This window comes from Myotis lucifugus, unplaced genomic scaffold (genome assembly GCF_000147115.1).
Source record: "Myotis lucifugus unplaced genomic scaffold, Myoluc2.0 scaffold_1, whole genome shotgun sequence".
NCBI lineage: Eukaryota > Metazoa > Chordata > Mammalia > Chiroptera > Vespertilionidae > Myotis > Myotis lucifugus.
Window position 1 is genome coordinate 34,156,575 of NW_005871049.1, and position 25,665 is coordinate 34,182,239.

General features: G+C 42.9%; 1 protein-coding gene across 5 annotated transcripts in view; it reads left to right on the plus strand.

Moving 5' to 3' along the window:
• Positions 1-1,782: 1,782 nt before the first annotated feature.
• GALNT7 (polypeptide N-acetylgalactosaminyltransferase 7) overlaps positions 1,783-25,665 on the plus strand; it is a 69,314-nt gene continuing 45,431 nt past the window's right edge. For 4 of the 5 annotated variants that reach the window (XR_002829791.1, XM_023755619.1, XM_023755627.1 and 1 more), the window contains exon 1: positions 1,784-2,262. Coding sequence is in view for 4 of the 5 variants with exons in the window: in XM_023755619.1 (XP_023611387.1) it covers positions 1,826-2,262 (437 nt within the window). In the remaining variant the exon portion in view is untranslated. Of the gene's footprint in view, positions 2,263-25,665 lie in introns of all 5 variants that reach the window. The other variant, XM_023755629.1, reaches the window with a different exon arrangement.

Sequence of the window (25,665 nt, forward strand, 5' to 3'; positions counted from 1 at the left end):
GTGGATAGAGCGTCAGCCTGGGGACTGAAGGGTCCCAGGTTCAATTCCAGTCAAGCGCACATGCCCGGATTGTGGGCTCAATCCCCAGTGGGGGTCGTGCGGGAGGCAGCCGACCAATGATTCTCTCTCATCATTGATATTTCTTTCTCTCCCTCTCCCTCTCTGAAATCAATAAAAATATATTCTTAAAAAATTCATTACTGAACTCTAAAATCAGTTCTTAGCTAGTCCTTACCAAAACATCAACATCAACTAAATTCACATTTGAATTAATTGACTCTGAAAGGAGATCTTTGTCCCTAAATAAACTACCAGTACATAACAACCTACCTGTCAACATCCTACCTACAGCCTTATTTCTGTACCTTTTAAAGCAAAGCTTTCACCTCTATTTTTAAGATAACTCTAACACTGTACAAACATTTGGTCAGATGGTACCTATTCTATTTTGAATCTATTAAAGGATCACAATCTTAGTGTGGAGTGAGGTGGTAAACCAGTTAGCCTGTTTTGCAGTTGTTCTAAATTCACATTATCAATTCACCTTGCCTCTTGCCCAGCTATGCATACTCAATAACTCCCCTGGTCTAATTATAGCTAGAGGCTCTCCCTTTAAGCTAGAGGTTCTCAAGCTCGGATGCACAGTGAAATCGCCTGGGAGCTTTTAAAAATCGGGATGCCCAGAACAATTAAATCATAAAGTCTGGGGGTGGGAAACCGGTACTTTTTAAAGCCACTGGGGTGATGCTCAGGTTGAAAAGACTGCTTCATGCAGAGAACAGTACTGGTTTAGCAGGAACTTCATATACTGCACCTTGGGAGCAAAAGCACTGTGAGTCCCTGACTGGAAGATCAGTATTCGTGATGAGGAGGGTCCACACAGAAAAGGGGGCAGCCTTTACCGAGTCTCCTTATGTGCAGAACCTGTTTTCCCCTGGGTCACCTCTGGAATGGGAGAAAGAAGGGATTGGGCGTGATTTAAAAGCCCAAACTGACTTGGTTATAGTTATTAGAGCTCTTTAAAAAAAAAATAGTTCTCAATTCAGCTGAGGTTTCACTGAGTAGAAAATACCAAATTGGGACTGCTGGGTGCATATGCCTGCCTTGTTCCTCTGCCGTTAGGGGCACAAAGCCAGCCTAGTGACGAGTGGCATCTAATACCACTGCCACCATATGGCTGAATTACTGACACAAAGCTATATTTGTTGTACACTGGTCAGCTGGGAAAACCACATATTGTACAACTAGAGGCCCGATGCATGAAATTCGTGGAAAAGTAGTCCTTCCTTCTCCTGGCTGCCGGCACCGGCTTCCCTCAGGAACCTGGGACCCAGGCTTCCCTCGCAGCCCCGGCTTTGTCTGGAAGGTCATCTGGAAGGACGTCTGGAAGGATGTCTGGTCTAATTAGCATATTACACTTTTATTATTATAGATGTGACCTATTAAGTGTCTATTATTGTCAAAGGTCCTAGAACTTCACTGCTCTACCCCACAACACTGGGCTTTGTTAAGAGGTCTTTGGTAGAGAGTTAGTTTCAGAAGGGGAGAAGTAAACAATGCATCCATCATGCATTCCCTTGAAGATGGTAAAGCAGGGAAATAGTCTATCTCTTGGCATGCCCTTCACTCCCCGAAAGGTATCTTCTCACGGGAAGTCCTTATTACTGGCCTGCTTCGGTTTCATGCTTTAAACCGTTTTATTGTTGCCTCCGCCATTTTTAAAACATGAAAATTGGTATCATGAACTCTGCTGTGGTTTGCCTTCATGTACTCATTGTATATCCCCCTCCCTTTTGTATAGGAAGACAGAGATGTCAATAACCCCATGCCTAACCGAGGAGGCAATGGACTAGTTCCTGGGGATGACAGATTCAAACCTGTGGTACCCTGGCCTCATGTTGAAGGAGTAGAAGTGGACTTAGAATCTATTAGAAGAAAACACAAGGCCAAAAATGAACAAGAGCACCATGCTGGAGGAGAGAACCAGAGAGACATAATGCAGAGGCAGTATCTCACTTTTAAGCCTCAGACATTCACCTACCGGGATCCTGTGCTACGCCCCGGGATCCTCGGTAACTTTGAACCCAAAGAACCTGAGCCTCATGGAGTGGTTGGTGGCCCTGGAGAGAATGCCAAGCCATTGGTTTTGGGACCAGAACTCAAACATGCAGTTCAAGCCAGCATTAAAGAGTTTGGATTTAACATGGTGGCAAGTGACATGATCTCCCTGGACCGCAGCGTCAATGACCTACGGCAAGAAGAGTAAGCACACGTCCTCTTCTTTCTAAAACGGGGGCAGCTATTGTTTGATAGATATTTAGTTAGATGCTTAGAATGGAGAAAATATCTGTGCCTTTATTTCAAGGAAATAAGAGGATCTTTGGTCTGCAAAATGGCCAGAGGAAGAGATCTCTCCATTTATGTCTGCTAGGATATGGAAGGTATGTCGTAGAGAATTCTGGGATCTTCCCCATGAGCCTTGCTCAGAATCTGGTCCTCAGACTGGCATCAGTCTGTGAGATTTTTGTTACCAGTCCACAGTGAGAAAATGAGCTGGCACCAGGATGTAAATCAACTACTAAGTACTGTGTTTAGTTCAACTGACAACCTCATGACAAAATTTTGTTGGTGTGCTGCTTTTCATTCTGGATCTAGCTCCTTATTTTGTTGTGGAACAATAGCAATAGTAACACTGCTCTAGACTAATACAATTAACTAGATATTTATGTGTCCATTCATTTCTTTCCTCTCAACACCAAAACTCATGAGTATGCAAAGGGAGCACGCAGACCGATAAAATTATGGCCTAAACTTTCAAATTCTTTTCATGTATTTTAATTTAAAATAAAAGATTTCCAAGTCTTAGCTTTCAATAGATGGTAATTATTGAATGAACTCAAAGCTTTTCTCTTTCAGTTTATTCAATAACTGGTTCTACTCCTCTAGGATCTAAATCGTGTCCATTAATGTGGATGCATATTTAATTCACAGCTACTAGAAAACTCACAAAATGTATTCCTGATGATGCATTATTAACTAATCCTCATTTTAAAAGGTTAACACAACACAGGCACGTGCACACACAGCAGCATTCTTTACGACCACAAAGTAAAATTTTGTACCTAACATAGTGCTACTCAGTAGACTTTGGACATTAATGTTTATTAGAACAGTGGGAGGGGGGTGAATGAAATATATGAAAAAATAGAAGGTGTAGAAGCATAGAGCCATGACGGTGAGAGGCATAACCTCTTCTACGGACAAGAGTTAGAGCATCTTAAGGAACTATAAAGGGAGAACCTTGGGTCAATTTATTCCTAATCAAAGTAGAAATTTGCTTTGTTATAGGGTTGCCGGATTTCACAAATGGAAATAGGGGTCTCTCAGTTAAAACTGAATTTTAGATCGCAATGAAAAACATTTAGTATAAGTATATCCCAAATAGTATATGAGACAACTTATAGTTAAAATTTTTATTATTTATCTTAAATCCAAATTTAACTGGATGTCCTATATTTTGTTTGGCAACCCTTCTAGTCAGCACAGTGAAGATAGTTCTTATAGAGCTAGAACTGCCCTGCACGTACCCTTTAGAACCCATAACAGGATCTGCAGTCCCTCCTCTGGAGTGCGTCCAGTAAAATACAGCACTCGACTCTGTTATAGAGCTTCTCCAAGAGCCTGCTGATGGCCTTCTCATCACTGTAACAGGGAAAGGATGGGGACGGTCTAACATTTATTGACTTTCCACGACATGCCTGAACTTACTATAAGTTATCTTATATCATTCGCACAAATGAAACTGTAAGAGAGTTCTTACCTGTGTTTGTAAAGTCTGAGACTTAGAGTTGTGCCTTCTTTGTATTCGCCTAGCAGAATGGTACAGCCGTGCTGCCACCCAAGGTGGTTTGGTGTGAGGGCCCCTTCTCTTCCCAACACACACCTCAAGGTGTGGCAGTGTGCCTCCGTGCGTGTTACAGTACAGTCAGAGGGTGGAGCTCAGTGTAGAAGCTGAGATTTTTAGCACATGAGTTATTATAAAAGATAGTCTTTTCAAACACCAGTATAAATCTAGCTCACTTTTCTATATAAGAAATATGTTAAGAAAATCAAATGACGTACAAGGCAGAGCAGTGCCCAGGATTAGAGTTACCCTCCCTGCCTCCCTCTCCTTCACCCCTCACATCCATTCTGTCTGCAAGACCTCTCGTTGCTGCCACCAAACTATGTCCCAGATCATGTCTGAGTGCCCTTCTCTCATCTCCACCGCCACCACCCAAGTCCAGGCCCCCGTCTCTCTCGGACTCCTGCAAGAGCCTCCTTCCTGTCTCTCCATTTCTACCCTTGCCTCCTACCTTGCTCACACAGAAGCAGTGTGGTGTTTGGGCCCACTAATGTAGCTTATCTAAAACCATTCTTTGCCTTCCCAGTGAACCTGAAATAAAACCCACATTCCTAACCAGCAGCAGTCCCCATGCCGGGACCCTTCCCTGCCTTGCCAACCTCATCTGCTACGATACTCCTTGCCCACGGTGCCCCAGCTGTGTCAGCTCTTCCCTCCTCCGGGAATGAGTTTCCCTTCTTGAGGCCGGCTCCTTCCCATCCTTTAGGTCCCAGTTGAACCTCTCTAGCCATGCTGTCCAACTTGGTAATGCCCTGCTTTATTTTCTATGACTGCTCTCTGGCCATCTCTTTCATAGCATTCATCAAGTTTATTGATTACCTTTCTTACTAGAAGATAAGCTCTTGAGAGCAAGGAATATGTCTGTTTTCTTCACCAGCTACTTTGAGTCACCAGCTACTTTGAGTAACTGACAACTAGGAGCTTGATAGTTCTCTGTTGGTTAATATCTGTCGAGAGGATGGATGGATAGATGGATGGATGGATGAAATCTTCCAGGGTTCAAACCTTGGCTTCATTAACAGATATGAGATCTTAGACCAGTTATTTACCCTCTCTAACCCTCAATTACATAATCCTTAAAATAGCTCTAACAATACCTGTCTCTAAAGATTGGCATTATACTTAAATGGCATTAGAAACTTAACTCTTATTGGCTGTTTATATTGATATGGCACATTTGAATGTTTTCAGTTACTATTTAACTTTGATGTCTCTGTTGCTTTTTGCAAAACATAAATGTCACACACTGCCTTATCTGCATCATCTTCCACAATGGCAAAGCCTTCATCTCGCCTTTGATAATTTCAGACACAACGGTTGCAACCCTTCCAGCTCTCCGAGTCTTCCTTGCTCTCCTGCACTTTCCTTCCTTTCTGTCTTTCTTTGTCTCTCCCTCCCTCGCTCCCTTCCTTCTTTTCCACAGTGCATCCCTCCTTTTTTCTTCTTTCCTCCCTTTTTTCTCCTTCCCTTCCTTCCTTCCTTCCTTCCTTCCTTCCTTCCTTCCTTCCTTCCTTCCTTCCTTCCTTCCCTCCTTCTCCCATGTTTTGCCAATTGTTCCCCATGTTCTTTTTTCTTGCACAACCAGAGCAGTTCCTAGAAATAGGATTATTGCAAATTTCTGTTTGTCATTCCTCTACGTATGTGTGTCCAATCAAATAAAAGGACCCAGCGCCATCTTAGCAGATGCTCGCAAACCCCTCTTTAAAATTCTCTGCTAGTGAGAAACCTTTTTTTTATACTTCAAAATACTCAAACATGGTAACCCCCAGAAACTTAAAAAACTGAATACAGATTATTTTTTAAACTTGATTCTTTCTCAGACTTTTTTAAAAAATGAAATAGGCTTCATTCCTCTTTGAGCACATAAAATTCAATGTAGAGTAATGAATAATTTCTAAGGAGTTATTAATAAATGAGGATGTGGACAGTCAAGAATTTTCTCTGGAAAAAAAAAAGGCAACAACAAAGAAAACACCCCGAAGTTTTGTACATTATTTAATATGCATTAGCACTTTCCTGCTTTTACTGGCAACATGCAGCATGTTAAAAAACAAAACATACATCCATATCTCTCACACACACCCTCCTTCATACTCATCCCTTGTGGAGAGCATGCTACAAGGAGCCCATCCGAGACTGGCTTGACATTGCTGACTTTCTGAAGCTTTAGAGTGTAGGCCTTATCAGCCTTGTTCTCTTGCCTCTGTCAGACATATAAATGCGCCACCTGCCCTGCTTGGAAACCACTGCTGTGGGCAGTTTGTCCAGCTGTGACATCTGACACTGTGGTTAACTTGTTCGTTTTTGTGGCTGCTCCATAGTCTTTTCAGATGAATGTTCTTTTCCTTACAAGCAGGACAGACCTGCCCAGCTGCCAGCATGACTCATAGTTATGTATGTTACAGCTTTGAATTACATTCTCTGGCTGAGTAATTTACTGGCTGTTGATTACTTGTTAAGAGTGAGTAACAGTATTTTGAGTGAACTGGAGGCCTTCTTTTTTAAAAACTTGAGCCAAAAATGACTTCACTTGCCTTCACACTTATTTTCTATAAAAAAAATATATGATTTTCTTCACAGTTCAACAGATATTGAGTAAGTCCAATGAGCAAGGTACTGTGCTAGCCCATCAGGGGATGAAACAATGAGAAAAATATAGTTCCTGCCTTCAAAGGGTTCACCATCTACCCCTGGAGAGGGGAAAGGATAGCATAATATAAAAGCCATAGGAAAGGTGTGAGCAACATGGCATGGTTCAGAGGAATGGGAAGCCACGTGGAGTTACAGGGGAGTCCAAAAAGGAGTCATTGCCTGGCCAGTGTGGCTCAGTGGTTGAGCATTGACCTATGAACCAGAAGGTCACGGTTTGATTCCCGTTCAGGACATATGCCTGGGTTGCGGGCTTGATCCCCAATGTGAGGTGTGCAGGAGGCAGCTGATCAGTGTTTCTCTCTCATGATTGATGTTTCTATCTCCCTCTTCCTTTCTCTCTGAAATAAATTAAAAAAAATTTTTTTAAAGAGAAAAGGATTTATGGAGGGGACACTAGGGACGGACCCTGGAAGATGAGTAGGGTTCCCCCAAGTAGAGGTTACAAATATTGAAGACATGAAGATAGGCATTGACTAGGAGGAAAGCAAGTGGTATCGATTACTTGGATCAGGAAGTGTGTGTAGAGAAACAAAGCTGATAAGTAGGTTCATGTTTAGAAGACCACGATGCCATGTACAAAGCCTATACAGAATTTGGTAGTCAGGGGAGACCCACTGAGTATTTATAAAGGGAAATTTAGGGATATCAGAGTGGTAGAGGTGTCTAGAGTGAATTGGGGTGGAGACCTGTTAGAAGCTTAATAGCATTACAGTGGGAACTTCAGTAAAGGTTACAGACCAGAAAAAGGAGACTCAATGTAAGAGAACAGGGTTAGTTAGCATCAGTAGGCCTTGGCAGCTGATCGAGTGGAAAGAGGAATTAAGCTAAATCCAAAGCCTTGAAGCCTATTAACACAAAGAATGGTGCCACTGACAGAAATAGGGTGGATGGAATTGAACAAGCTTCTCTGCCCAAAACTTGGTTGCCTCAATCAGTTGGTTCCCTGGCTTTAGAGGAATTCACACAGAGCCAGTCAAGGAGCCTGTTTCTGGAGAGAGGTGGAAAGTTCTGTTTGTGAATATACTAGTAGTAGATTTTTCTTCTAATAAAATTTGGGATTTTATTTTCTTTACTGTGAGCTACTGCTGATGCAAATTCATGGAAATTAGGTTTGCCCTCTTTCAGCCCAAGAAGACAATCAGAGGTGTATAATGCAAACGATTTTGTTTCAAAAAATGAATTAAATATTTTGACTTGTTGAACAAATTCATCTGTTTTTAAAATTTAACCTTTCCTCCTACCTACATATCTATTGCACTTCCATTTTGTAGAAAGTTATGTTAGTTGCATTTACAAAGTGAAATAATAGACATTAAGGTGCTTCAGAAATTCTAAGAGCTATGCAAATGTTAGTTATTAATAACTTTCTTGCATTTGTGGGAAATTGAGGGGTGTTTTAAAAAGAGATTTTAGTTTAGAATACACTTATGCTTTATACACCAGATAATTTTCTTCTTACCTGATTTCAAAATGTTAATTTTATTTAAGGTGAATTATGGTCATGAGCTTTTTCCTCCTCAACCCATGTTAAAGGCTCTCTTTGATACCTTTGTTTAGAATGTAGTGCTGTAATTACAGAATAGATGCTATTTTCAAAACATTGATTTAATTGAAATGCTATAGATTCTTGTTTAATTTCAGTTTCTACATATTCCGACCCAGGGGTTTCAGTTAGAGCTCACTGAAACTCTAAGGACTTGCTCAAAGTAATTAAAACAAATCATCAGAATAATGTATACATCATGTGCGCACGTGCATACACACACACACACACACACACACACACACACGAATCACATATATGCATATATATTTCAGTACTTTGTTCCAGTTTCTATTACCAGATTATATGGTGGTTCCATATGACCCATCTAAACTACACTGGTCACAATTATTAACAGGTAATCCTTTTCTCTCATAGATTGCCCAAAATATGTCTCATCTCTCAAACTGCTATGTGGTGGCCTTAGATCTAATCTGAAGGAAGCACATTTGAAGTTGGTTTAGATGACCCTGGATGGACGTGCTGCTTGCTTTATGTCCAAAAATTATTATTTTCTAACTGGCCTAAGAAATTTTACTCTTAGAAGCTACTTTTTGTGCGTTCTGAGGTTTTCCAGATTAACTTTAAAGAAAAATTTGTTCTGAGGCCTGTTTTCTTCTTTCTCCTTAACACACACACAGACACAAACACATACAGCCATTGCCCTTTGGGATTATCTCAATGATGAGGACAGAGCTGACTTTTGTTTGAGGTCCTGCCTGCCAACGAGATGTATTTAGCCAAATTGAAGTTATTATAGTGATCGGGGGTAACTTAAGTCACCCCAATTTCCACAGCAGTTTTAGAAGGGCACCACATTTATGGAGTAAGCCTACAAAAAAATGGAAACGGGTAATTTGTTGCTCTAAGCCACCATTAGAAAGTAGCAGCAATCTTGAATCCCCCCTCTCCTTGTTAGCATTTTAGGGTGGCTCACTTCTCTCGGCGAAAACATTCTTCTAATGTGGAGACCTCATATGGGTGATAGGTCCTTCCCACTCTCTGCTCATTTTCCAAGTTGCTCTATTAAAAAGAGACTTAGCTCCATGTCCCCTCCCCTTAGCCTCCCTACCCCCAAATTCCACCACCAGTGCTCCGAAAGCATAAAGTGTGCCTGATAAAAAATATTGTAAACTTGGGTTGCTAGGTTTTGTTGTTGTTTGTTTGTTTGTTTGTTTGTTTTTGCAGTCCTTTGCCCCCCAACCAGAAATTTAGCATAAGTTCCCTGGAGGCTAGTTAGAAAAAATATTTATGGAGGCACCACTAGATATTCCATATAATTCCCCACCATTGACAGGCAATTTCAGGAAAACCTTGACTCCCCCGCCCCCTCCCCCAGGCTAAGTTTCCCACCAACAGGAGCACTGGCACAGAGACTAAGGGGTGATTTTTATACACTCTCCGACTGGGGTATCTCCGTTTTGGAGCTAATAGTCATTTCAAGATGCTTAGTCATTGTCCTCTACTATAAGGTTATTAATTCCTCACCAAAGGGAGAGCCCCGGCCAGTAGACCCAGACATGCCACACACCGTCAGAACACAGGCCCTCCCTCAGGAGGTTGGCACGACCCTCTTGGGTAACTCGGCTCAGACTAGAGATGCAGGAGGGCCCTTGGACACAGCCTGCGACTCTGATGTGTGTTTCCTTGGTGCACATTGGCTCGGCGTGTGTTTAGTAAATAGGGAAACGGTGTCAATTCAGTGTGAAAGTCCTGGTGTTTCTAGATTTCTTCCCGCATGTCAGGGTGATCAGGAATGTGGAAGTGATCAGGGGCGAGGTTGCTCACAGTGAAAGTGACCTTCATTAGGAACAGCGAACAACGCTGGCAATTCTGCAGAAGTATTTCTCTTTAGGGTGTGAAATGGGAGGCGTCTAGTGTCTTCAAGATACACTACACTTGCCATTATGCTGAGCTGCCTGGGGAGCTGCCAGTGCAGCCGAGTTGCGGAGAGGAAATTGATTGATGAGAAAGGCTCTCTCTGGATCATACTCTTAATTTTGGTAAAGTTACTCTGTATTAGGAGCGAATGTCTCCAAGGACCTACAGAAAGGAAAACACAAATCCCTGGGTTTAAAGGTTTGTGATGCAAACCGCAAATGTCTGTGGCGATTTTAACTGTGTTGATTGATTGTCCTGAGGTCTCTGGCCCCAAAGTTCCCTCAGTTTTGAATGGTCTGGTGCTATCCCTATCCCTGTTTTTCCTTTAAATCCTATAGTTTTCTTTCTTTCTTTTTTTTTAAAAAAGCATGATTTAACAAAAGAGAAGGTTTACCCCAAACAAAAAAACTCTATGGCCTGATAGCAGAAGTGTCTGTCTTGTACCTAAAGGGTAGTCAAAGCCAAACTGCTGCGCATTGGGCATAGTGTGACTGCAAAGTCATAAGGTGTTTTCCACATTTGAGCTGAGTAAGTTATATGAAACTGATTAGCTGGTTAGTTGCGAAGCCAAGCATAAACCAACATTTAAGAAAAAGAAGAACCCCAGCCTTCCCATGTATTCTAGAAGCACAGCAACCATTCTGAAAGATGGGCAGTCGGTGAGAACTCACATTGGCCACTCATCCAGGAGAGACTGACCCACGTAGAGCCAGGCCTCACTACTGCCGTGATAGGCTGTGAAGAATCACAGCCTCAGCCCTTGTTTTTTTTTGGTTTTTTTTTTAAATATATTTTATTGATTTTTTAACAGAGAGGAAGGGAGAGAGATAGAGAGTTAGAAACATCGATGAGAGAGAAACATTGATCAGCTGCCTCCTGCACATCTTCTACTGGGGATGTGCCCGCAACCCCCACAGCTCCCTCTATGGGGCACTTTTGACAGCTCCCTCCTGGGAAAGGCAAGTCCTTGGAGAGAGCTGCCAAACCGGTTTCGGCTGTCTTTCGTTTTTAAAAATACATTTTTATTGGTTTCAGAGAGGAAAGAAGAGGGAGAGATAGAAACATCAATGATGAGAGAGAATCATTGATTAGCTGCCTCCTGCATGCCCCCGACTGGGGATCAAGCCTGCAACCCGGGCATGTGCCCTGACCGGGAATCGAACCGTGACTTCCTGTTCATAGGTCGATGCTCAATCACTGAGCCACGCCAGCCGGGCCCAGTTGTTTTTCTTACTCAAGGATTGTGGAAGTAGTAATATGAATAATTTGTGGTACAACTTCTTGAATGCACTTATAAGTTAATTATCTTTGTTCATTTTATGTAAAAAATGCACTTGGTATATATTACAAACAGAATTATATATTTACAAACAGAATTACCCTTTCATCATTCCTATGACATAAGGTGAACAAACTAAAAAAGTAAAAAGGCCAAACTAACTGCACGAGTTTAAATTATATAAAAATATCACTTAATTCAGTAATATCTTGTAGTGTTTCACTGGGAAATGGCCCGTAGTTTCTCTTTCCTCTTCACTGAATCTTGTAGTTCATGTGTAGGAGGAAAATCACACTTTTGATAACTTAGTAACTTATTTTAGAAGGAACACTGCCATTTTAATCACAAGAAAAATACCCAATATTCTCCAGAATAGCAAGTCCCAGTGAGCAAATCAGTGCCAGGAGAAAGGGCTGTGGAGGAAGCTTTGAGAATTTAAACGGCACGTTCTTAAGCCCCTGGAGATACACAACCGTCACTTTAAAGGAAAGAGTTGTAAAGTCTTCAGTGAAGAAGTGAACAACCAGCTGCTGCTTTCATCCTTTGTGAGGCAGGAGCTCCCTCCAGAGCTCAAACATGCTCAGCGGCAGGCCTGCTGGCGCGGCCGTCCTAGGGGGAGTGTTCACACCGGCTGCTTCTCAGGATGAGAGAGTGGAGGAGAAACTCTCTCCTAAAAGCCAGGGAGTGTGTGTGTGTGTGTGTGTGTGTGTGTGTGTGTGTGTTCTGTGTGAACGACATATTCGGAAAGTAGCATCAGATATTCTTATTTAAATCAAAGGAGAGTCTATCTCTAAGCAGGTAATGAAACAACCTAGATTAAGGTCTGGCTGGTCCTTGACCTATATTCTGTCATCGTGGTGCTGCCTTCCCTGCAGGCACTGGGGCTGGGGAGAGGGCTGGAATTAAGGCAGGTGTGCTAGGACATACCCCCATTGACATAGAACCACCCAGAAAGGCAGGTTCCAGCCCTAGGGCATTTTTTTTACATTTGTTTATGTGGTTTGGAGAAATATTTCTCACTCGCTTTAAATGAGGGGTAAACTATGTCTTCTACTTCCACATAATTCGCTCTGTCACTGTGATGGTGCTCGGGTCCCTTAAGACAGAGGAGTCCTCAGTAAATGACAGTGGAGGTCAACAGCATCATTGTCCATTTTCTGAGCACCTACTATGTGTCTGGCAGTGTGCCAGGTTCTTGAATACACTATCTCCAATCCTTATAACCATACTGAAACAGCATATTTTTTCCACGGTGTTCTAGAGGGTGGAACTGAGGCTCAGAGAAGTAGATAACCTGAAGTTCATAGGACTAGAAGACGGTGTTACTGAGTTTCAAACGGGGCTCCTACCCCACATCACCTTCTTAGTGATGCTCTACTAATGGCCAGGGGGTGCGTTAAGTACACTACAGTACCTTAACTTTTTAAAAGAGAAAAGGTTAGAAAGAGGGACCAGGGAAGCTTTATGTCTCCTTATTGCAGGAGGGTTTCCTGCCTCTGAGGCAGGATGACTTAGTCTCAGCGTTGTTGACATTCTTTGTCATGAAGACGGTCCTGCACATTTTAGGGTGGTTAGCAGCATCTCTGGGATCTACCCACTAGATACCACTGACACATACACACACACTCCCCGTCTCTGGCTGTGACAACCAAAACGTCTCCAGACTTTGCCACCTGTCAGTCACCCTGTGCGGCAGGCACCCCAGATTAAGAATCACTGCTCTAAGAGCTCAATCAGGGTGATGGGGGGGGGGGTGTTACTTATAACACAACATGACTACCAGAGGTGGGATTTGTAGCATCACGGGGAAGAAAAGAGGGGGCTGTCAGTGTTTTTCACTTGTTTTAAACCCGGAATCCTTTGCTCAAACGACTTCCTAGGCAAACTCTGTGCTTGGGTTCTTTGCACCTCCTGGCTTCTCAGCCCAGTTTGGAAAACACTAGCCTAGATGTCTTCCAAGGTCTCTGCCATCTTAAAATTCATTTTTTGTATGTCTCTACCTCCCAGTCCCCCACCTGGGTCTTCCACGCTGTTCCTCTAGATACAAACGCTGAATAGAACGCCCGGCCCACCAGCAGCTGGCGTGCAGCTGTTATCCCTCCAGCTCCTCGGACTGCTTTCCGCTTGGGTTTTGCCTCTTCCTGCTTCCTGGAAGGGCTGAGAGGCCTGGCCGTCCCTGGGCCTGGGCCAGGTCTGACAGCTCTTCTTGGAAAGTAACAATAGCTAGGACGTCTACTGCCTTAGCCGTGCGGTGTCCGTGCAGAGGCGAGCCCTGCTGTGATTCCGGCTCTTTAGCCGCATGCAGTTTGGCAAAACTTGCTCTTGGTCTCCAGCTCCTGCACCCTGTGCCCGACCTGGCAGACAGAGCATCAGACTGGCTGCCAGGATACCAGCCTCAGCCTTCTTTGGTTTCTCAGAAGCAGGAAGGGAACCAGGATGATCTAGCGAGAAGACAATCAGCCGTTTCACATTGCCAAGTTCAACCCTGCTAGCATCTCCAGGAGGTAGCCCTGCGCTGAGCGCGTCTCCTCCTGTTAACCTTTATGTGTGCCAGCTGCTGGGAAGCAGGTTTGGCAACGTCACCCAAGAAGTCAGAGACTCCCTTCTTCCTTTCCAGGGGCAGCTGCTGTTTGATGAATATTTATATACATATGCTCATGGTTTTTAGAACATAAAAATGTGTTCTGTGTTCTAAAAGCTCTTCAAGGCTCTGCCGTGGTTGGCACTCTGGCACCTGGGCAGCAGCAAGCAGTGCCAGCTGTGTAGAGTAGTGAGGTGGTGCAGGCACGGTTTAGAGTAGTGGGATGGTGTAGGCCCCCTCTCACGCTCCACTTTCTTCTCCCACTCCCTCTCCCACGCACTCTAGAATTGCCTTGAATTCCTCCCACACTCCCATTCCTAGTTTCTGTCTCTTCCACTGCTGCCCTCTGAGTCCAGTTCTTTGCTTTCATCTCACCCCTCCAATGGCCCAGATAAAGGGCCAATCAGAATGGATGGGAGCCGAGGGCCTAAGATGACACTCTTGGAGTTGCATGGCAGTTTTTAATGGGAATGGCTTAGACACTTCAAACCTTGCTCATAGTGTATTAAATGTTTCATAAACTCATAGAAGTTTAGAACTAAAGGGGGCCAGAGTGGTCACTTGGTGCTGTTCCTTTTTTCTACAGATAGGGAACCTCAAGTCCAAAGAGTAGTGACTGTCCAGGATTATATGACGGACAGGAAGGAATCCACACCTTCTAGGGCAGTGATGGCGAACCTATGACACGCGTGTCAGAGGTGACACGCGAACTCATTTTTTTGGTTGATTTTTCTTTGTTAAATGGCATTTAAATATATAAAATAAATATCAAAAATATAAATCTTTGTTTTACTATGGTTGCAAATATCAAAATATTTCTATATGTGACATGGCACCAGAGTTAAGTTAGGGTTTTTCAAAATGCTGACACGCCGAGCTCAAAAGGTTCGCCATCACTGGTCTAGGGCCTTTCACCAAACCAGATAAAAGATCAGGAATATCTGTGTACCAGAGCAGTCTTTTTGTTGTTGTTGTTTTTTAATTCTCATCTGAGTATATTTTTCCATTGATTTTTAGAGAGAGTGGGAGAGGGAAAGACAGAGAAATACCGATGTGAGAGAAACACCTCGATTGGTTGCCTCCTGCACATGCCCCGGCCAGGGCCCGTGCCAGGGAGGATCCTGCAACCGGAATCAAACCCAGGACCCTTCGGTCCACAGGCCAACGCTCTATCCACTGAGCAAAACTGGCTAGGGCCAGAGCAGTCATTTTAAATGTAATATTTGCCATATACATTTATGAAACATTTTTATAGTAGTAGAAATTTTATTTAGGAGCACAGAATATGTCAATCAGTCCCAAAGCGACTCTCTCTTTAAATGTGTCCACTTAACATTCCAACTATCTGTAGCAAGGGCCACTCTTTAAATCTAAGTTGAAAGGTGCCATCCTGAGAAGAGAGCAGAAAGGCCCCAAGGTGTGGTCCCAGGGCAGATGTGGAGGGAATGGGAGCTTTTACCACTGCACCATGCCTGTCACTTACATGTGTTCCAGGCCAGCTTTGGAAAATCTCACTTGGATGCTAAGGAGATGCTATGAGGAGCTGTTTACTAAAATGTGTACAGAGCTCTGGGAGGACAGTTCTCCACACTTGAGAGTATGTGCAGATCACCGTCCAGTGGGTTCTACAGCAACAGGAAACCATGGCAATGGCACAGACTGGCAAGCACCCTTGGCAGTGGCCTTGCCTTGGAGTGGGCACAGCAGTGGGGCCAGCATCACAGGCCCCTTTGCAGCAGGATAGCACCTCAGGGAGCCTGAGCTAGAGGAAAAGGGGGGGCACTGCCTGGCACCTGTGGGTACTGAGTTCATGAGTGCACCGGAGGTATACCTTGGGATCCCACACAGTTGAAAAGAGAAGAATGGTACTAGCATGTAGAGAGCTTCTGGCAAATGTGGGTAATAATGTTTGCCTCATGCAGTTATTGTGGATAGTAAATGTGATAAAGAGTATTATAAAGGCAAATATTCACCAAACACAGGGGGAAACATGAGCCCCACTGGCTGGAGGTCACGGTGGTTGGAACCCATCCTCGTCCCTGGCGTGGCACAGAGAACCCTCCAGAAACTCCCTCCTCAGTAGCTCTCTTCATGCTAGGTGTGTCGTATTCAGCCTCATCTTTACAGTGTATTCCCCTCATTATTGTCTCATCCTGTCACCCTACTACATAAGAGGAGGGGAAGTCCTAAAGACAGTGAGAAAACACAAAGGTGGCCTTGATGTCACCATACGATAAAGAAGTACCTGCTTGAAGGTACTGGGTGACTGAGTCTATGAATTGCATCAGTAAGAGGAATAAAGGAAAAATTAAGATACATCGGGGCTGTAGGGTTTAATATGTAAATAAACACTTCCTAATAATAAACATGTTCTGCATGTTTATTTCTGCAAACATAAAAATCTCTTTTCCAATTTTACCCTTTATTTCTTATAAGAATCTTTGAAGCCTAGACTGACATCCAAGCAAGAGACCACATTGCCTTTTAAAGGGGAGGTTTGTCAGGCTCATTTCTCTGTGGCTGGCACTTGGTTACTACCACTGCTCAGTAGTCAAGCTGTCTCTCTGTCTCTCTCTGTTTTATTTTATTTTTGTTGGCAGTTTCCTGTAGTTTTCAGGACACATTTCATACAAGGCATCCCTGAATATGTTATAGAATGTTCCCGGCTTACCCTGACTTTTTGTAACCTTACTGATTTAAGTTCTATTTTCTGGCATAGCAATTGTTTTAGTTGAGAGAATGTGATTGTCTCTGTCTCTTACATCTTGCAAGTTACGTTGGCAACCAGGAGCACTTGCCCATAGAATAGAAATGCATCCACCTAGCACACTTCGCTTTATAGTGGGCCGTCCAAAAAATGCATCCACCTAGCACACTTCGCTTTATAGCTGACTTTTTATATAACTGTCCTTTCTTATTGGTGAAATGTGATGTCAAAATGCACGTGCATTCTGATACGCAGTCAGTTCTTGATATTGAAGTAGTTGCGTTCTATAAAGTCATCATGAGCACTGGATCAGGAAAACAGAAGCATTGCTCCTAGGAGGGAATTCAGGGTTAGGTTCCTGAGAATCTCTGGTCCTATTTTGGTCAATACATAATGTTGTGTTTTGTGTGCTTCCGTTTAAACGCCTTATTTAACATACACTGTTAAATCATAACATTGACCTCTTGGTCAGCAGTACTAGAACTCAGACCTGCAGGAAACCTGCCGAACACACATTTTCTCCATAAGGCACAGCACAGCCTTCTCAGGGTTAGAACACGAGACAGCACTTCAGCACTGTGTTTCGGAGCCAGCGAAACCACCAACGAAAAGCACAAAAATGAGCAAACCGTGGCACTGAATAATAGACTGTGAAAAGGACACCATTTGCAGTATCAGTTTGGAATCAAGAAGGCAGAGGCATGGTCTTATACCTGCATGCAGGCATCTCAAATTGTAGTTCACATTTTCCACCGCCCTGTGCATGTTCTCAGATGACTGCAGCAGTGCCCCAAGAATTGATTTTGGGGTTACAAATACATTTTAGGGAGTAGACAAATACAGAATCCATGAATAATAATTCACTGCATTTTTTATATTTGAATACAGAGTACAGATGAATCACAGAAATATTCAATATATAGTTAATATATACTGAATGCCGTCCAATACCCATTACAGTAAAGGCAGATTGCAGTAACACTTAAAATGGTAATTCTAATAGGCCAAATATATTTTACCTGTTAATTTATGCCAAAAAGAAAAATATGATAATGGCTTGTAGAAATGTCAAGACCCAGAAGCGTAGAGTAGTAACTTCTTCCATTTAAAGAGCAGAAATAAACTGGCCTAGTTATTATTCAGTGTATCCCCATAATTCATCATTCCTTTCTCCTTCCCCCCGCACCCCTCACCTCCTCTACGAGGTCTTGCTGCTAAAATGGGCTTGGGAACATGCTGGAATCCAGCCAAGATATGCTCCACAGAAGCTGTGCGGTCAGTGGCATGACCAGTGCAACCCAGGAGGTGACTGCTCTGTGCGAATATTTACTAGATGTAGTGCTGACATAGTCTCTGTTGATTAGCAGACCTAATCTGAATGCAAAGGTACAGATCCCTCGTAATGTGATAGCATCATACTCTCAGACCTCAAGTGCATCACCTTACCTAAAGGGTTAGATGCTGTACTAGTATTAGACCTGTTTAATTCTGTGGTGACTAGCCTAGACTTTTTTCTTAAACAGAATATATGCACTACATCAATAGTTACTTGCTAAACACTTACTCATTCAGATTGTATCGCCTTTTCTTCTCAAGAGAAGTGATTTAGCCCTAGCTGGTTTGGCTCAGTGGATAGAGCGTCGGCTTGCGAACTGAAGGGTCCCAGGTTCGATTCTGGCCAAGGGTAGATGCCCAGGTTACGGGCTCGATCCCCCGTAGAGGGCATGCAGGAGGCAGCTGATTAATGATTCTCTCTCACCATTGATATTTCTCTCTCTCTCTCTCTCCCTCTCCCTTCCTCTTTGAAATCAATAAATATATATATTTTTTAAAAAGAGAGAAGTGATTTAAATTCTTTTACACCTGTTTCTTACTGTATGGTCTCAAAAAAACATACAGCAAAGTCTAAAAGACCCTGACCAGGAAGTCCAATTGGAATAACACAGGAAAAGAAATGAATGGTGTTTGAGGATCAAAAGTTGTAGGCATCATGCTGGGGGTTTTCACATACTCTTGGGATCAGTAAAACTGCAGATATTTATCCCCCACCTGATTATGAGGAAGTTGTTTACAAAAGTCCTATGAAGAAAAGAGCAAGATAATACAAATGTGTGCATATTTCTAGAGCCTGGAAATATAAAATGCTAATAAAATGTACTTTGAAGTATAGCCACGCTTTTAACAATTCTGCAGCGGCCCAGAGCTACTGTTACTGGCAATGTGTAAGGATGTGGATAATTTCATGGAGAGATCTTTAAAACTAAAGTGGGAATAATATGGAGGTAACTATAGACAAACTCTTTTTTCCTGTAAACTATAACAGTAACCCTTATAGTTATCTGTGCTCTCCAGAGTCAAGATTTGACAGACTGACCTTAGCTTCAGGAAACTAGACTAGAGGTAGCCAGGGGATTCAGTTAAATTGCTCCTGAGGTCTTGAGTTTAGCAGCTTGATTTTTTTTTTTAAGTGCTTTTTTTTTTCTCTTGGTGACAGTGTTTTGTGAATGGGATTTTAAGTGTTCTGCATTCTAATGCATCAGGTAATGAGGAAGCGGTGGAATCAGCTTCCTTGCTTTCATGGAAGCCTTTAGTGTAAAAGATCTCCACGGAGGTCGTGGCAGTGACACTAATCTGGAGTCAGACCCCGCCATCAGCCAGCTGTCAGCACGTGGCCTGATGGCGGGTCAGGGGCGCTCAGAGAGCAGAGGGACCGAAGTCAGCTACACGCATTACATCTATATAGTTCTGAGATTACGGCGAAGTGATGTCCATTTATAGTTATTTCAAGGAATTTAAACTCTTTTTCTCTCGAAAAACGTAACTGAACATAGCTTGATTGCTACAGAATGTCTAAAATGTTAAAAAACTTCTTCAGAATACCTAGGATTTTTACAGCTTTTGGTAGATTTTCAAGAGGTGTAATTTTTCCACCCCATGCAGTACTTTATTTCTCAAATGGTGATAATTAAACACACTTAGTAATAATATTGGAAACATTATACTGGAACTCAGAAGAGCTGGCTTTTCTATTTGGATTCATAAACTCCTGAAAGTTGGCAACTGGCCCTCATAAAAGATTTCCTCCCGCGGAGCTCTTACATCTTTGTTTGTGTTTTCCTCTCCTACTTGAGCACATTTATCTTCGCTGCTCGCTGCGCCAGCTCTCGGAGCAGTGGCGCTCTTGGCAGCGCTGTTCTGTGTAGGCTCCCGCTCCATCAGTATGACACGGCGGCGGCTACCTGGAAGGGTTATATAATTAGCTAATAACAAGCTGGTATCAGGAGGGGGAAACTGGCAGGAGTGAAATGTAGAGGCACCTTCAGTATAATTTGCAAAGCCGTCCAATATCCTACTATTGAATCAAAATGAGAATGGGTATAAATTGTAATGATTTTTGAAACTGTGCCCTCGCTCCTTAGAATAGATGCCTTCCAGCAAAGTCATGGGCAGATGAATGCCAGAGTTTGGTCTCATTCGTTAGTAAGGTGGCACTCTGGTTCCAGGGAAGGCCTGGCTGTGATTGTTTCAATGAAAAAAGAAGAATCAGGGGTTTGGGCTGCTTATGAAGCTGCCAAGTAATATTCTGCTCTCTGGTAGCAGACTTGAGTAGCTTTTTTATTTTAAAGTGTTTTGCAAAAGAAAGTGTTTATGTTTAACAGACCATTTTTAAAAACATAAAAATCACCCAACTTCCCTAATAGGATTTTTTTCTTTTTTTTTTGTTAACATAAATATTCCAGTGCCTGGATAACCACCATTGATGTCACCAGTTCTTTATTTTGGGATATTTGGGTTGTTTCCGGTTCCTCACTATTAAATTCAGTGCTGGGATGAGCAAGCCGGTGGCTCCCTCTTGGTGCCCACCGTTGATTATTTCAGTAGGAGAAACTACTAGTGGGATTGCTAGCTCAAAGGATTAAAAACTGTTTCCTTTACTTGGCAGTATTTTTTTGACTCTGGAGTCTCTCATCCATTGTCCGCCATATCCCTGGTCTACACTGGTCTATCAGCTTCACCTCACACGGATTTGTTTTGTCCTTGTCCTTTTCTCTTTCTCTTCTTTACAATGATAGTCTCCCTTGCATATGGCCTGTGGACGTATTAGAAACCCAGGGACTCTGTGGAGAAAAGGTAACAAATTGATAACATATACTGTCTCGACCATTGACTGTAGGAAACCTCACTTACAGTGCTCACGTGTGTTCAGTCTTGTGTTTCCTTGCCAGATTTTAGTGAACTAATTGTTTTCCAAAATCATGGTTTGAGATTTCCTGGCATCTGCCTTCTTCAGGGTCAGGATTAACATACTCTTTCAGTTTTTATCTTATAATTCCATCCCATTTGGGGGCTGTAAGCCTTTTGATAACTAACTCCAACTCACTTTTGTGACTCAAGAGGATTTGATTTTCTGGAAAACTAGTAATGAAGCAAAGATGTAAGAGAGAGAGAAGTAAAGATAATTTAGTCAATGCAGGAAAAGAGGCAGACTACTTTAATGATTTCTTGAAATGCTATCACCAAATTTACTCCTCCACAATATTTATTAAACATTGCATGTCTATCAATTATGTTACATACTAAATGAACACCCTGGTTTCCTAATACCTTTAAGAAGATAAATTACTAAACATAGTTAATGCATTCTTATTAGCCCCAGAAATTGCCTGTTCTGTGAATAAATGCTAACCATTATAGATTTGTCCTCTTTTCCGCATCTATATTCAGAGTTTTACAGTTGAGAGAGCCTTCAAAAAATGATCCAGTGCATCTCTTCATTTTGCTGTGGAAGCATTAGTATCAATCAGTGTTAAGCATAAGTAAATATTTTATACAGCTTATTATATTGGTAGCTCTTTCGATATCTAATATTTCTCTGCTGGGAAATGATTTACTAACTCCAACCTAAAGTTACCAGCTACCACTGAAAGTTCATACCTTTTCTTCAAAAGTCAGAATTTGCTTTTGGAAATACAAGTCCTCCATATGGTCAATATGATTTCCTTATAGTAATTAGAGTACATTGCGAAGACTTATCATCTTTCACTGAGTGAGGAAGCATGGAATAGGAGATGACTCAATAAACATTTTAAGGAATGTTTGCAAAGTGTGATTTTCAACTCTGTGTTGAACTTAAATTCCCAACTTGGTCTCTGCACAACTGTTTTTACTGACTTTTATGTTTTGGTATAATGCCATGGGTCTCCATTGACAGCCTCCATGAAACACAGCTCACTGAAACTCATTACTGCATTTGCCATAAGGTAGCCCCTTAGAAAAAAGTCCCATCTGGTCTTCACGCCGAGAATATTGTACTCCCTCTGAACAACTGGTTTTTTAAACAGTCCTGACCAGATTTCCCTGCGAGAAAATTCAAGCCAAACTGTGGCCTACCCATAATAAATATAGAGGCAGGTGGCAGCCTCGCCACCATATTGCCCAACTCAGGGTGATGCCATTCATAGTGCATTCTTTGTGAATGGTGCCCCAGAATTATGCACACCAGAGTCCTTGACCCCACCCCTCCCTCTGGTATGCATTTTTTTTTATTGTTTAAAGTATTACATAAGTTTCCTTTTTCCCCCATTGACCTCTCCCCAACTGCCTACCCCCGCCTGTTTCTGTGTCCTTTGGTTATGCTCATATGCATGCATACAAGTCCTTTGGTTGGTATACTTTTTTAATGTCTCATTCTTGGTTCCTCCTTTTGTTTCTCGGTCTCTTTATGCAAATTTTCCCCCTGCTACTTTTACTTTTCATAATATTATTGCATTCTGTGTGTCTCTGTAAGCTTCCTGGAGTCCTTTGTGGAATAAGGTGCAGCACAAATTAATAACTAAGCAGCAGATGCAATCCTGTCCTGGTTCATTCTGTTATATCCAGGCCAGGGCTCCCAAGCCTGATCCTTAATCCTGCTAGTGGTTGTTGTTCCAGCTGAAATTTATTGGTGTTTGATAAGCTGGTACTTCTGTAAAATTAGACTCTGGTATGCAAGCTCGTTTGAAATGAGAGTCCAATATAGCTATAAACATATGGCCCACACTGTGAAATGTTCCTTTTCCTTTCCCAGAGAGTTTTGAAGAAATGTACCACAACATATGTCCAGTCCTAGGATTCCCTGCCAGAATCTTTTTCTAAATTGTGGTTTGACATTTTAGATCATTAAGTGGACATATCTGTCTGAGTATATTTGCCTTTTCAAAAAAAGAATACTGAAGACAGCAACCCAATGACATAGGTCAATATTGTTAGTTCGCCCCAAGGTATTTCGTATGCTTGACCCTTAAAATCAGGCAGAAATCCACAGAGCTGTGTGCGGTCATTTCGGTTAGTAGCCATGTATTCCCTGGGTATGGAGTGAAAACAAGGAATTCATGTTCCTGTTTTCTTTTTTTTTTTCTTTTTTTTTTTCTCTCCGGGACCCACCGATGTTTTCTGTTTTATTTTTGTTTGTTTTATGTTTTCAATATATTAAAAAGTAACAATACAAAATGCTATAGTTATTAAAAAGGACCCAAATATATCCTTTATAAACTAGTTCTACAATTAAAAGGAAACATCTTGATACATAAAAGTTTTAACAAGATTTAAAATTTTTAAAATTAGAAAATGCATAAGACTTAACTCTTTCAAATGTTCAAACAGAAAGACAACATGCATAATCCCTATAATAAAATGTGTCCTTGCACACATACCCTGGGCACTTTAAAAATTGTAAACTTTTAAAGTTTGAGTAATAGAGGCAGCACTTAAAGGCTTTGTGAACCTTTTCCCAAACAAGCATACTTTCAGTAAATCATTTTATCTGACTCTGCATTTGCATTTTTGTTCTTCCTGAAAAGGAGAATTTATACTAACACTGAATTTTTAATTAAAAAAAATACATTTAGAGATACTTACCTTCCTGAGTGACTTCAGTTATTCAGTCAAACATGACTTAATGAGAAAATTCTAATATTTTAGAATGAAATAGGAAGTGAAGATTTACACTTGGTAACCAATTAGGGCAAAACTCAAAGAGCATGTCACAGAACTTACACTTATGTTATCTATGAAGTTAAACAATATGATTAATCCCAAACTTCACCAATAATCTTTCTCAAATGTTAGTAAAACGAATCAATGAAATGACATTTTCTCATTTGTTAACAAAATACTACTGTATTTTATTTTTTTTTTTTTTTAAATATACTTTATTGATTTTTTACAGAGAGGAAGGGAGAGAGATAGAGAGTTAGAAACATCGATAAGAGAGAAACATCGATCAGTTGCCTCCTGCACACCTCCTACTGGGGATGTGCCCGCAACCCAGGTACATGCCCTTGACCGGAATCGAACCTGGGACCTTTCAGTCCGCAGGCCGACGCTCTATCCACTGAGCCAAACCGGTTTTGGCACTACTGTATTTTAGACTACCAACCTGAATGTTTTCTATCATATACACAAAATGTGATTCACTATTAAGCAGGTTCTTGTAATACAGCAGATAATAGAGCATTAAAATATTTGCTTTATGATACAACCAATACATAGAACACGTGCCTTCCTCAGTTTCTAAAACGATTAGGAATTGTGGAACTTTCCTTTGCATAAAACCCTCTCCTCTTCATGAAACCCTGAGGTGAAAGGCTGGCTATCCATGTAAAAGCTGTCATCACAAGTCTTCTCAGTTCTGTATTAGACTATAGCTATATGTTTAAAGAGTTTTATAAAGAAATGTGGCAACTTATAAAACTGCTCTGTACAGTTTTAACAAAACATTCCCAGACCAACTCAGCCCGAAGGGCCCAGGATGACCCTCTAAAAACACTGTCCTTTGGACACTTGCTTGTTTCGAGATGAAGCGCCTTCCCAGCTCTCCTGCTGCCCCTTCTGTTGTCGTGGTCACGGCTCCAGCCAGGTGGTTCCTGTCCTCACGGAAGCGACCATCTCCGTGTCCTCTGGGTGCTGCTCACGGCTACCGTGTCTGCTCCTGGGCAGGGAGGAGAGCTCTGCCTGGTTGACGCAGCGATGACGGTGTCTCTTGACGCCATTGGGAGCTTGGAGTCTAGTGATAACTGTGATTATGTGGCTGAACTGATGGGGAAATCCTGATTGACCACATTTCCCGCCATCTGACATCTGTCTCGGAACGTTGTCCATCACTGCTTGTTTCTGAACGTTTTCTGGAGAAGAGGGAGATCTCTCCATTACCTGTGGTGATGGAGCCATGTTATCCACCGCCCTTTCGTGTCTGTGAGGAGATGGAGAGGCCGGGCTTGAATTTCCCACATGACGCTGGACTATGACTGACTCGCATCCTGGGAGGCATGGCTACTTCCTGGTGGAACTGGATTTCGCTGGGCCTTCCAAGAAGTTTTATTGCATTAAGTAGATTCGTTGCATACGGAACAGATACTCCATGTTGGAGATTCACAAATGCAAACCGCTTTGGTTTGCCATCCTCCCTTCTGGGATTTTCACTGTTATCACTGGCCCCGCCTGGCGGGAAGGCGGGAAAAGGAGCCCCGCCGCCACTGTAGTGTCCAGGTCGCCCCATCAGCGGGCAGATCCGCGTTCGCCACCGCCCTCGCTCGGCGCCGCCCCTCCCGTGTGAGGCCGAGGGGTCGTCCTGACGCTCCCTCTGCGCACTCTCCGAAGCCCACGTCCTCGCGCAACCAGGCGTCGCAACGTAAACGTCAGTCACGCTCGCTCCTCGCGCAACCAGGCATCGCGACGTAAACGGCAGTCACGCTCGCTCCTGCCTGCGTCAACGTGCGCTCCCGCCTGCGTCAACGTGCGCTCCTGCCTGCGTCAACGTGCGCTCCCGCCTGCGTCAACGTGCGCTCCCGCCTGCGTCAACGTGCGCTCCCGCCTGCGTCAACGTGCGCTCCCGCCTGCGTCAACGTGCGCTGACCGAGTCCTCAAGCTCGGAGGAGGGCGCTCCGTCCGGGCTGGACTGACCTGAGGAGCACGGAGGCCTCGCTGGACCGAGGGACGTGGGGCCGACACAGCGGCCGCGTTTGAAGGTGGCCCTGAACCACGGGTCCCTGTGCCCGGCGACCAGGAACACGGTGGCCCATCGCGCTCCCCTCAATGGCCTCAGCGCCGGCGGCGACATTTCTCTGCAGACAGCGCCCTC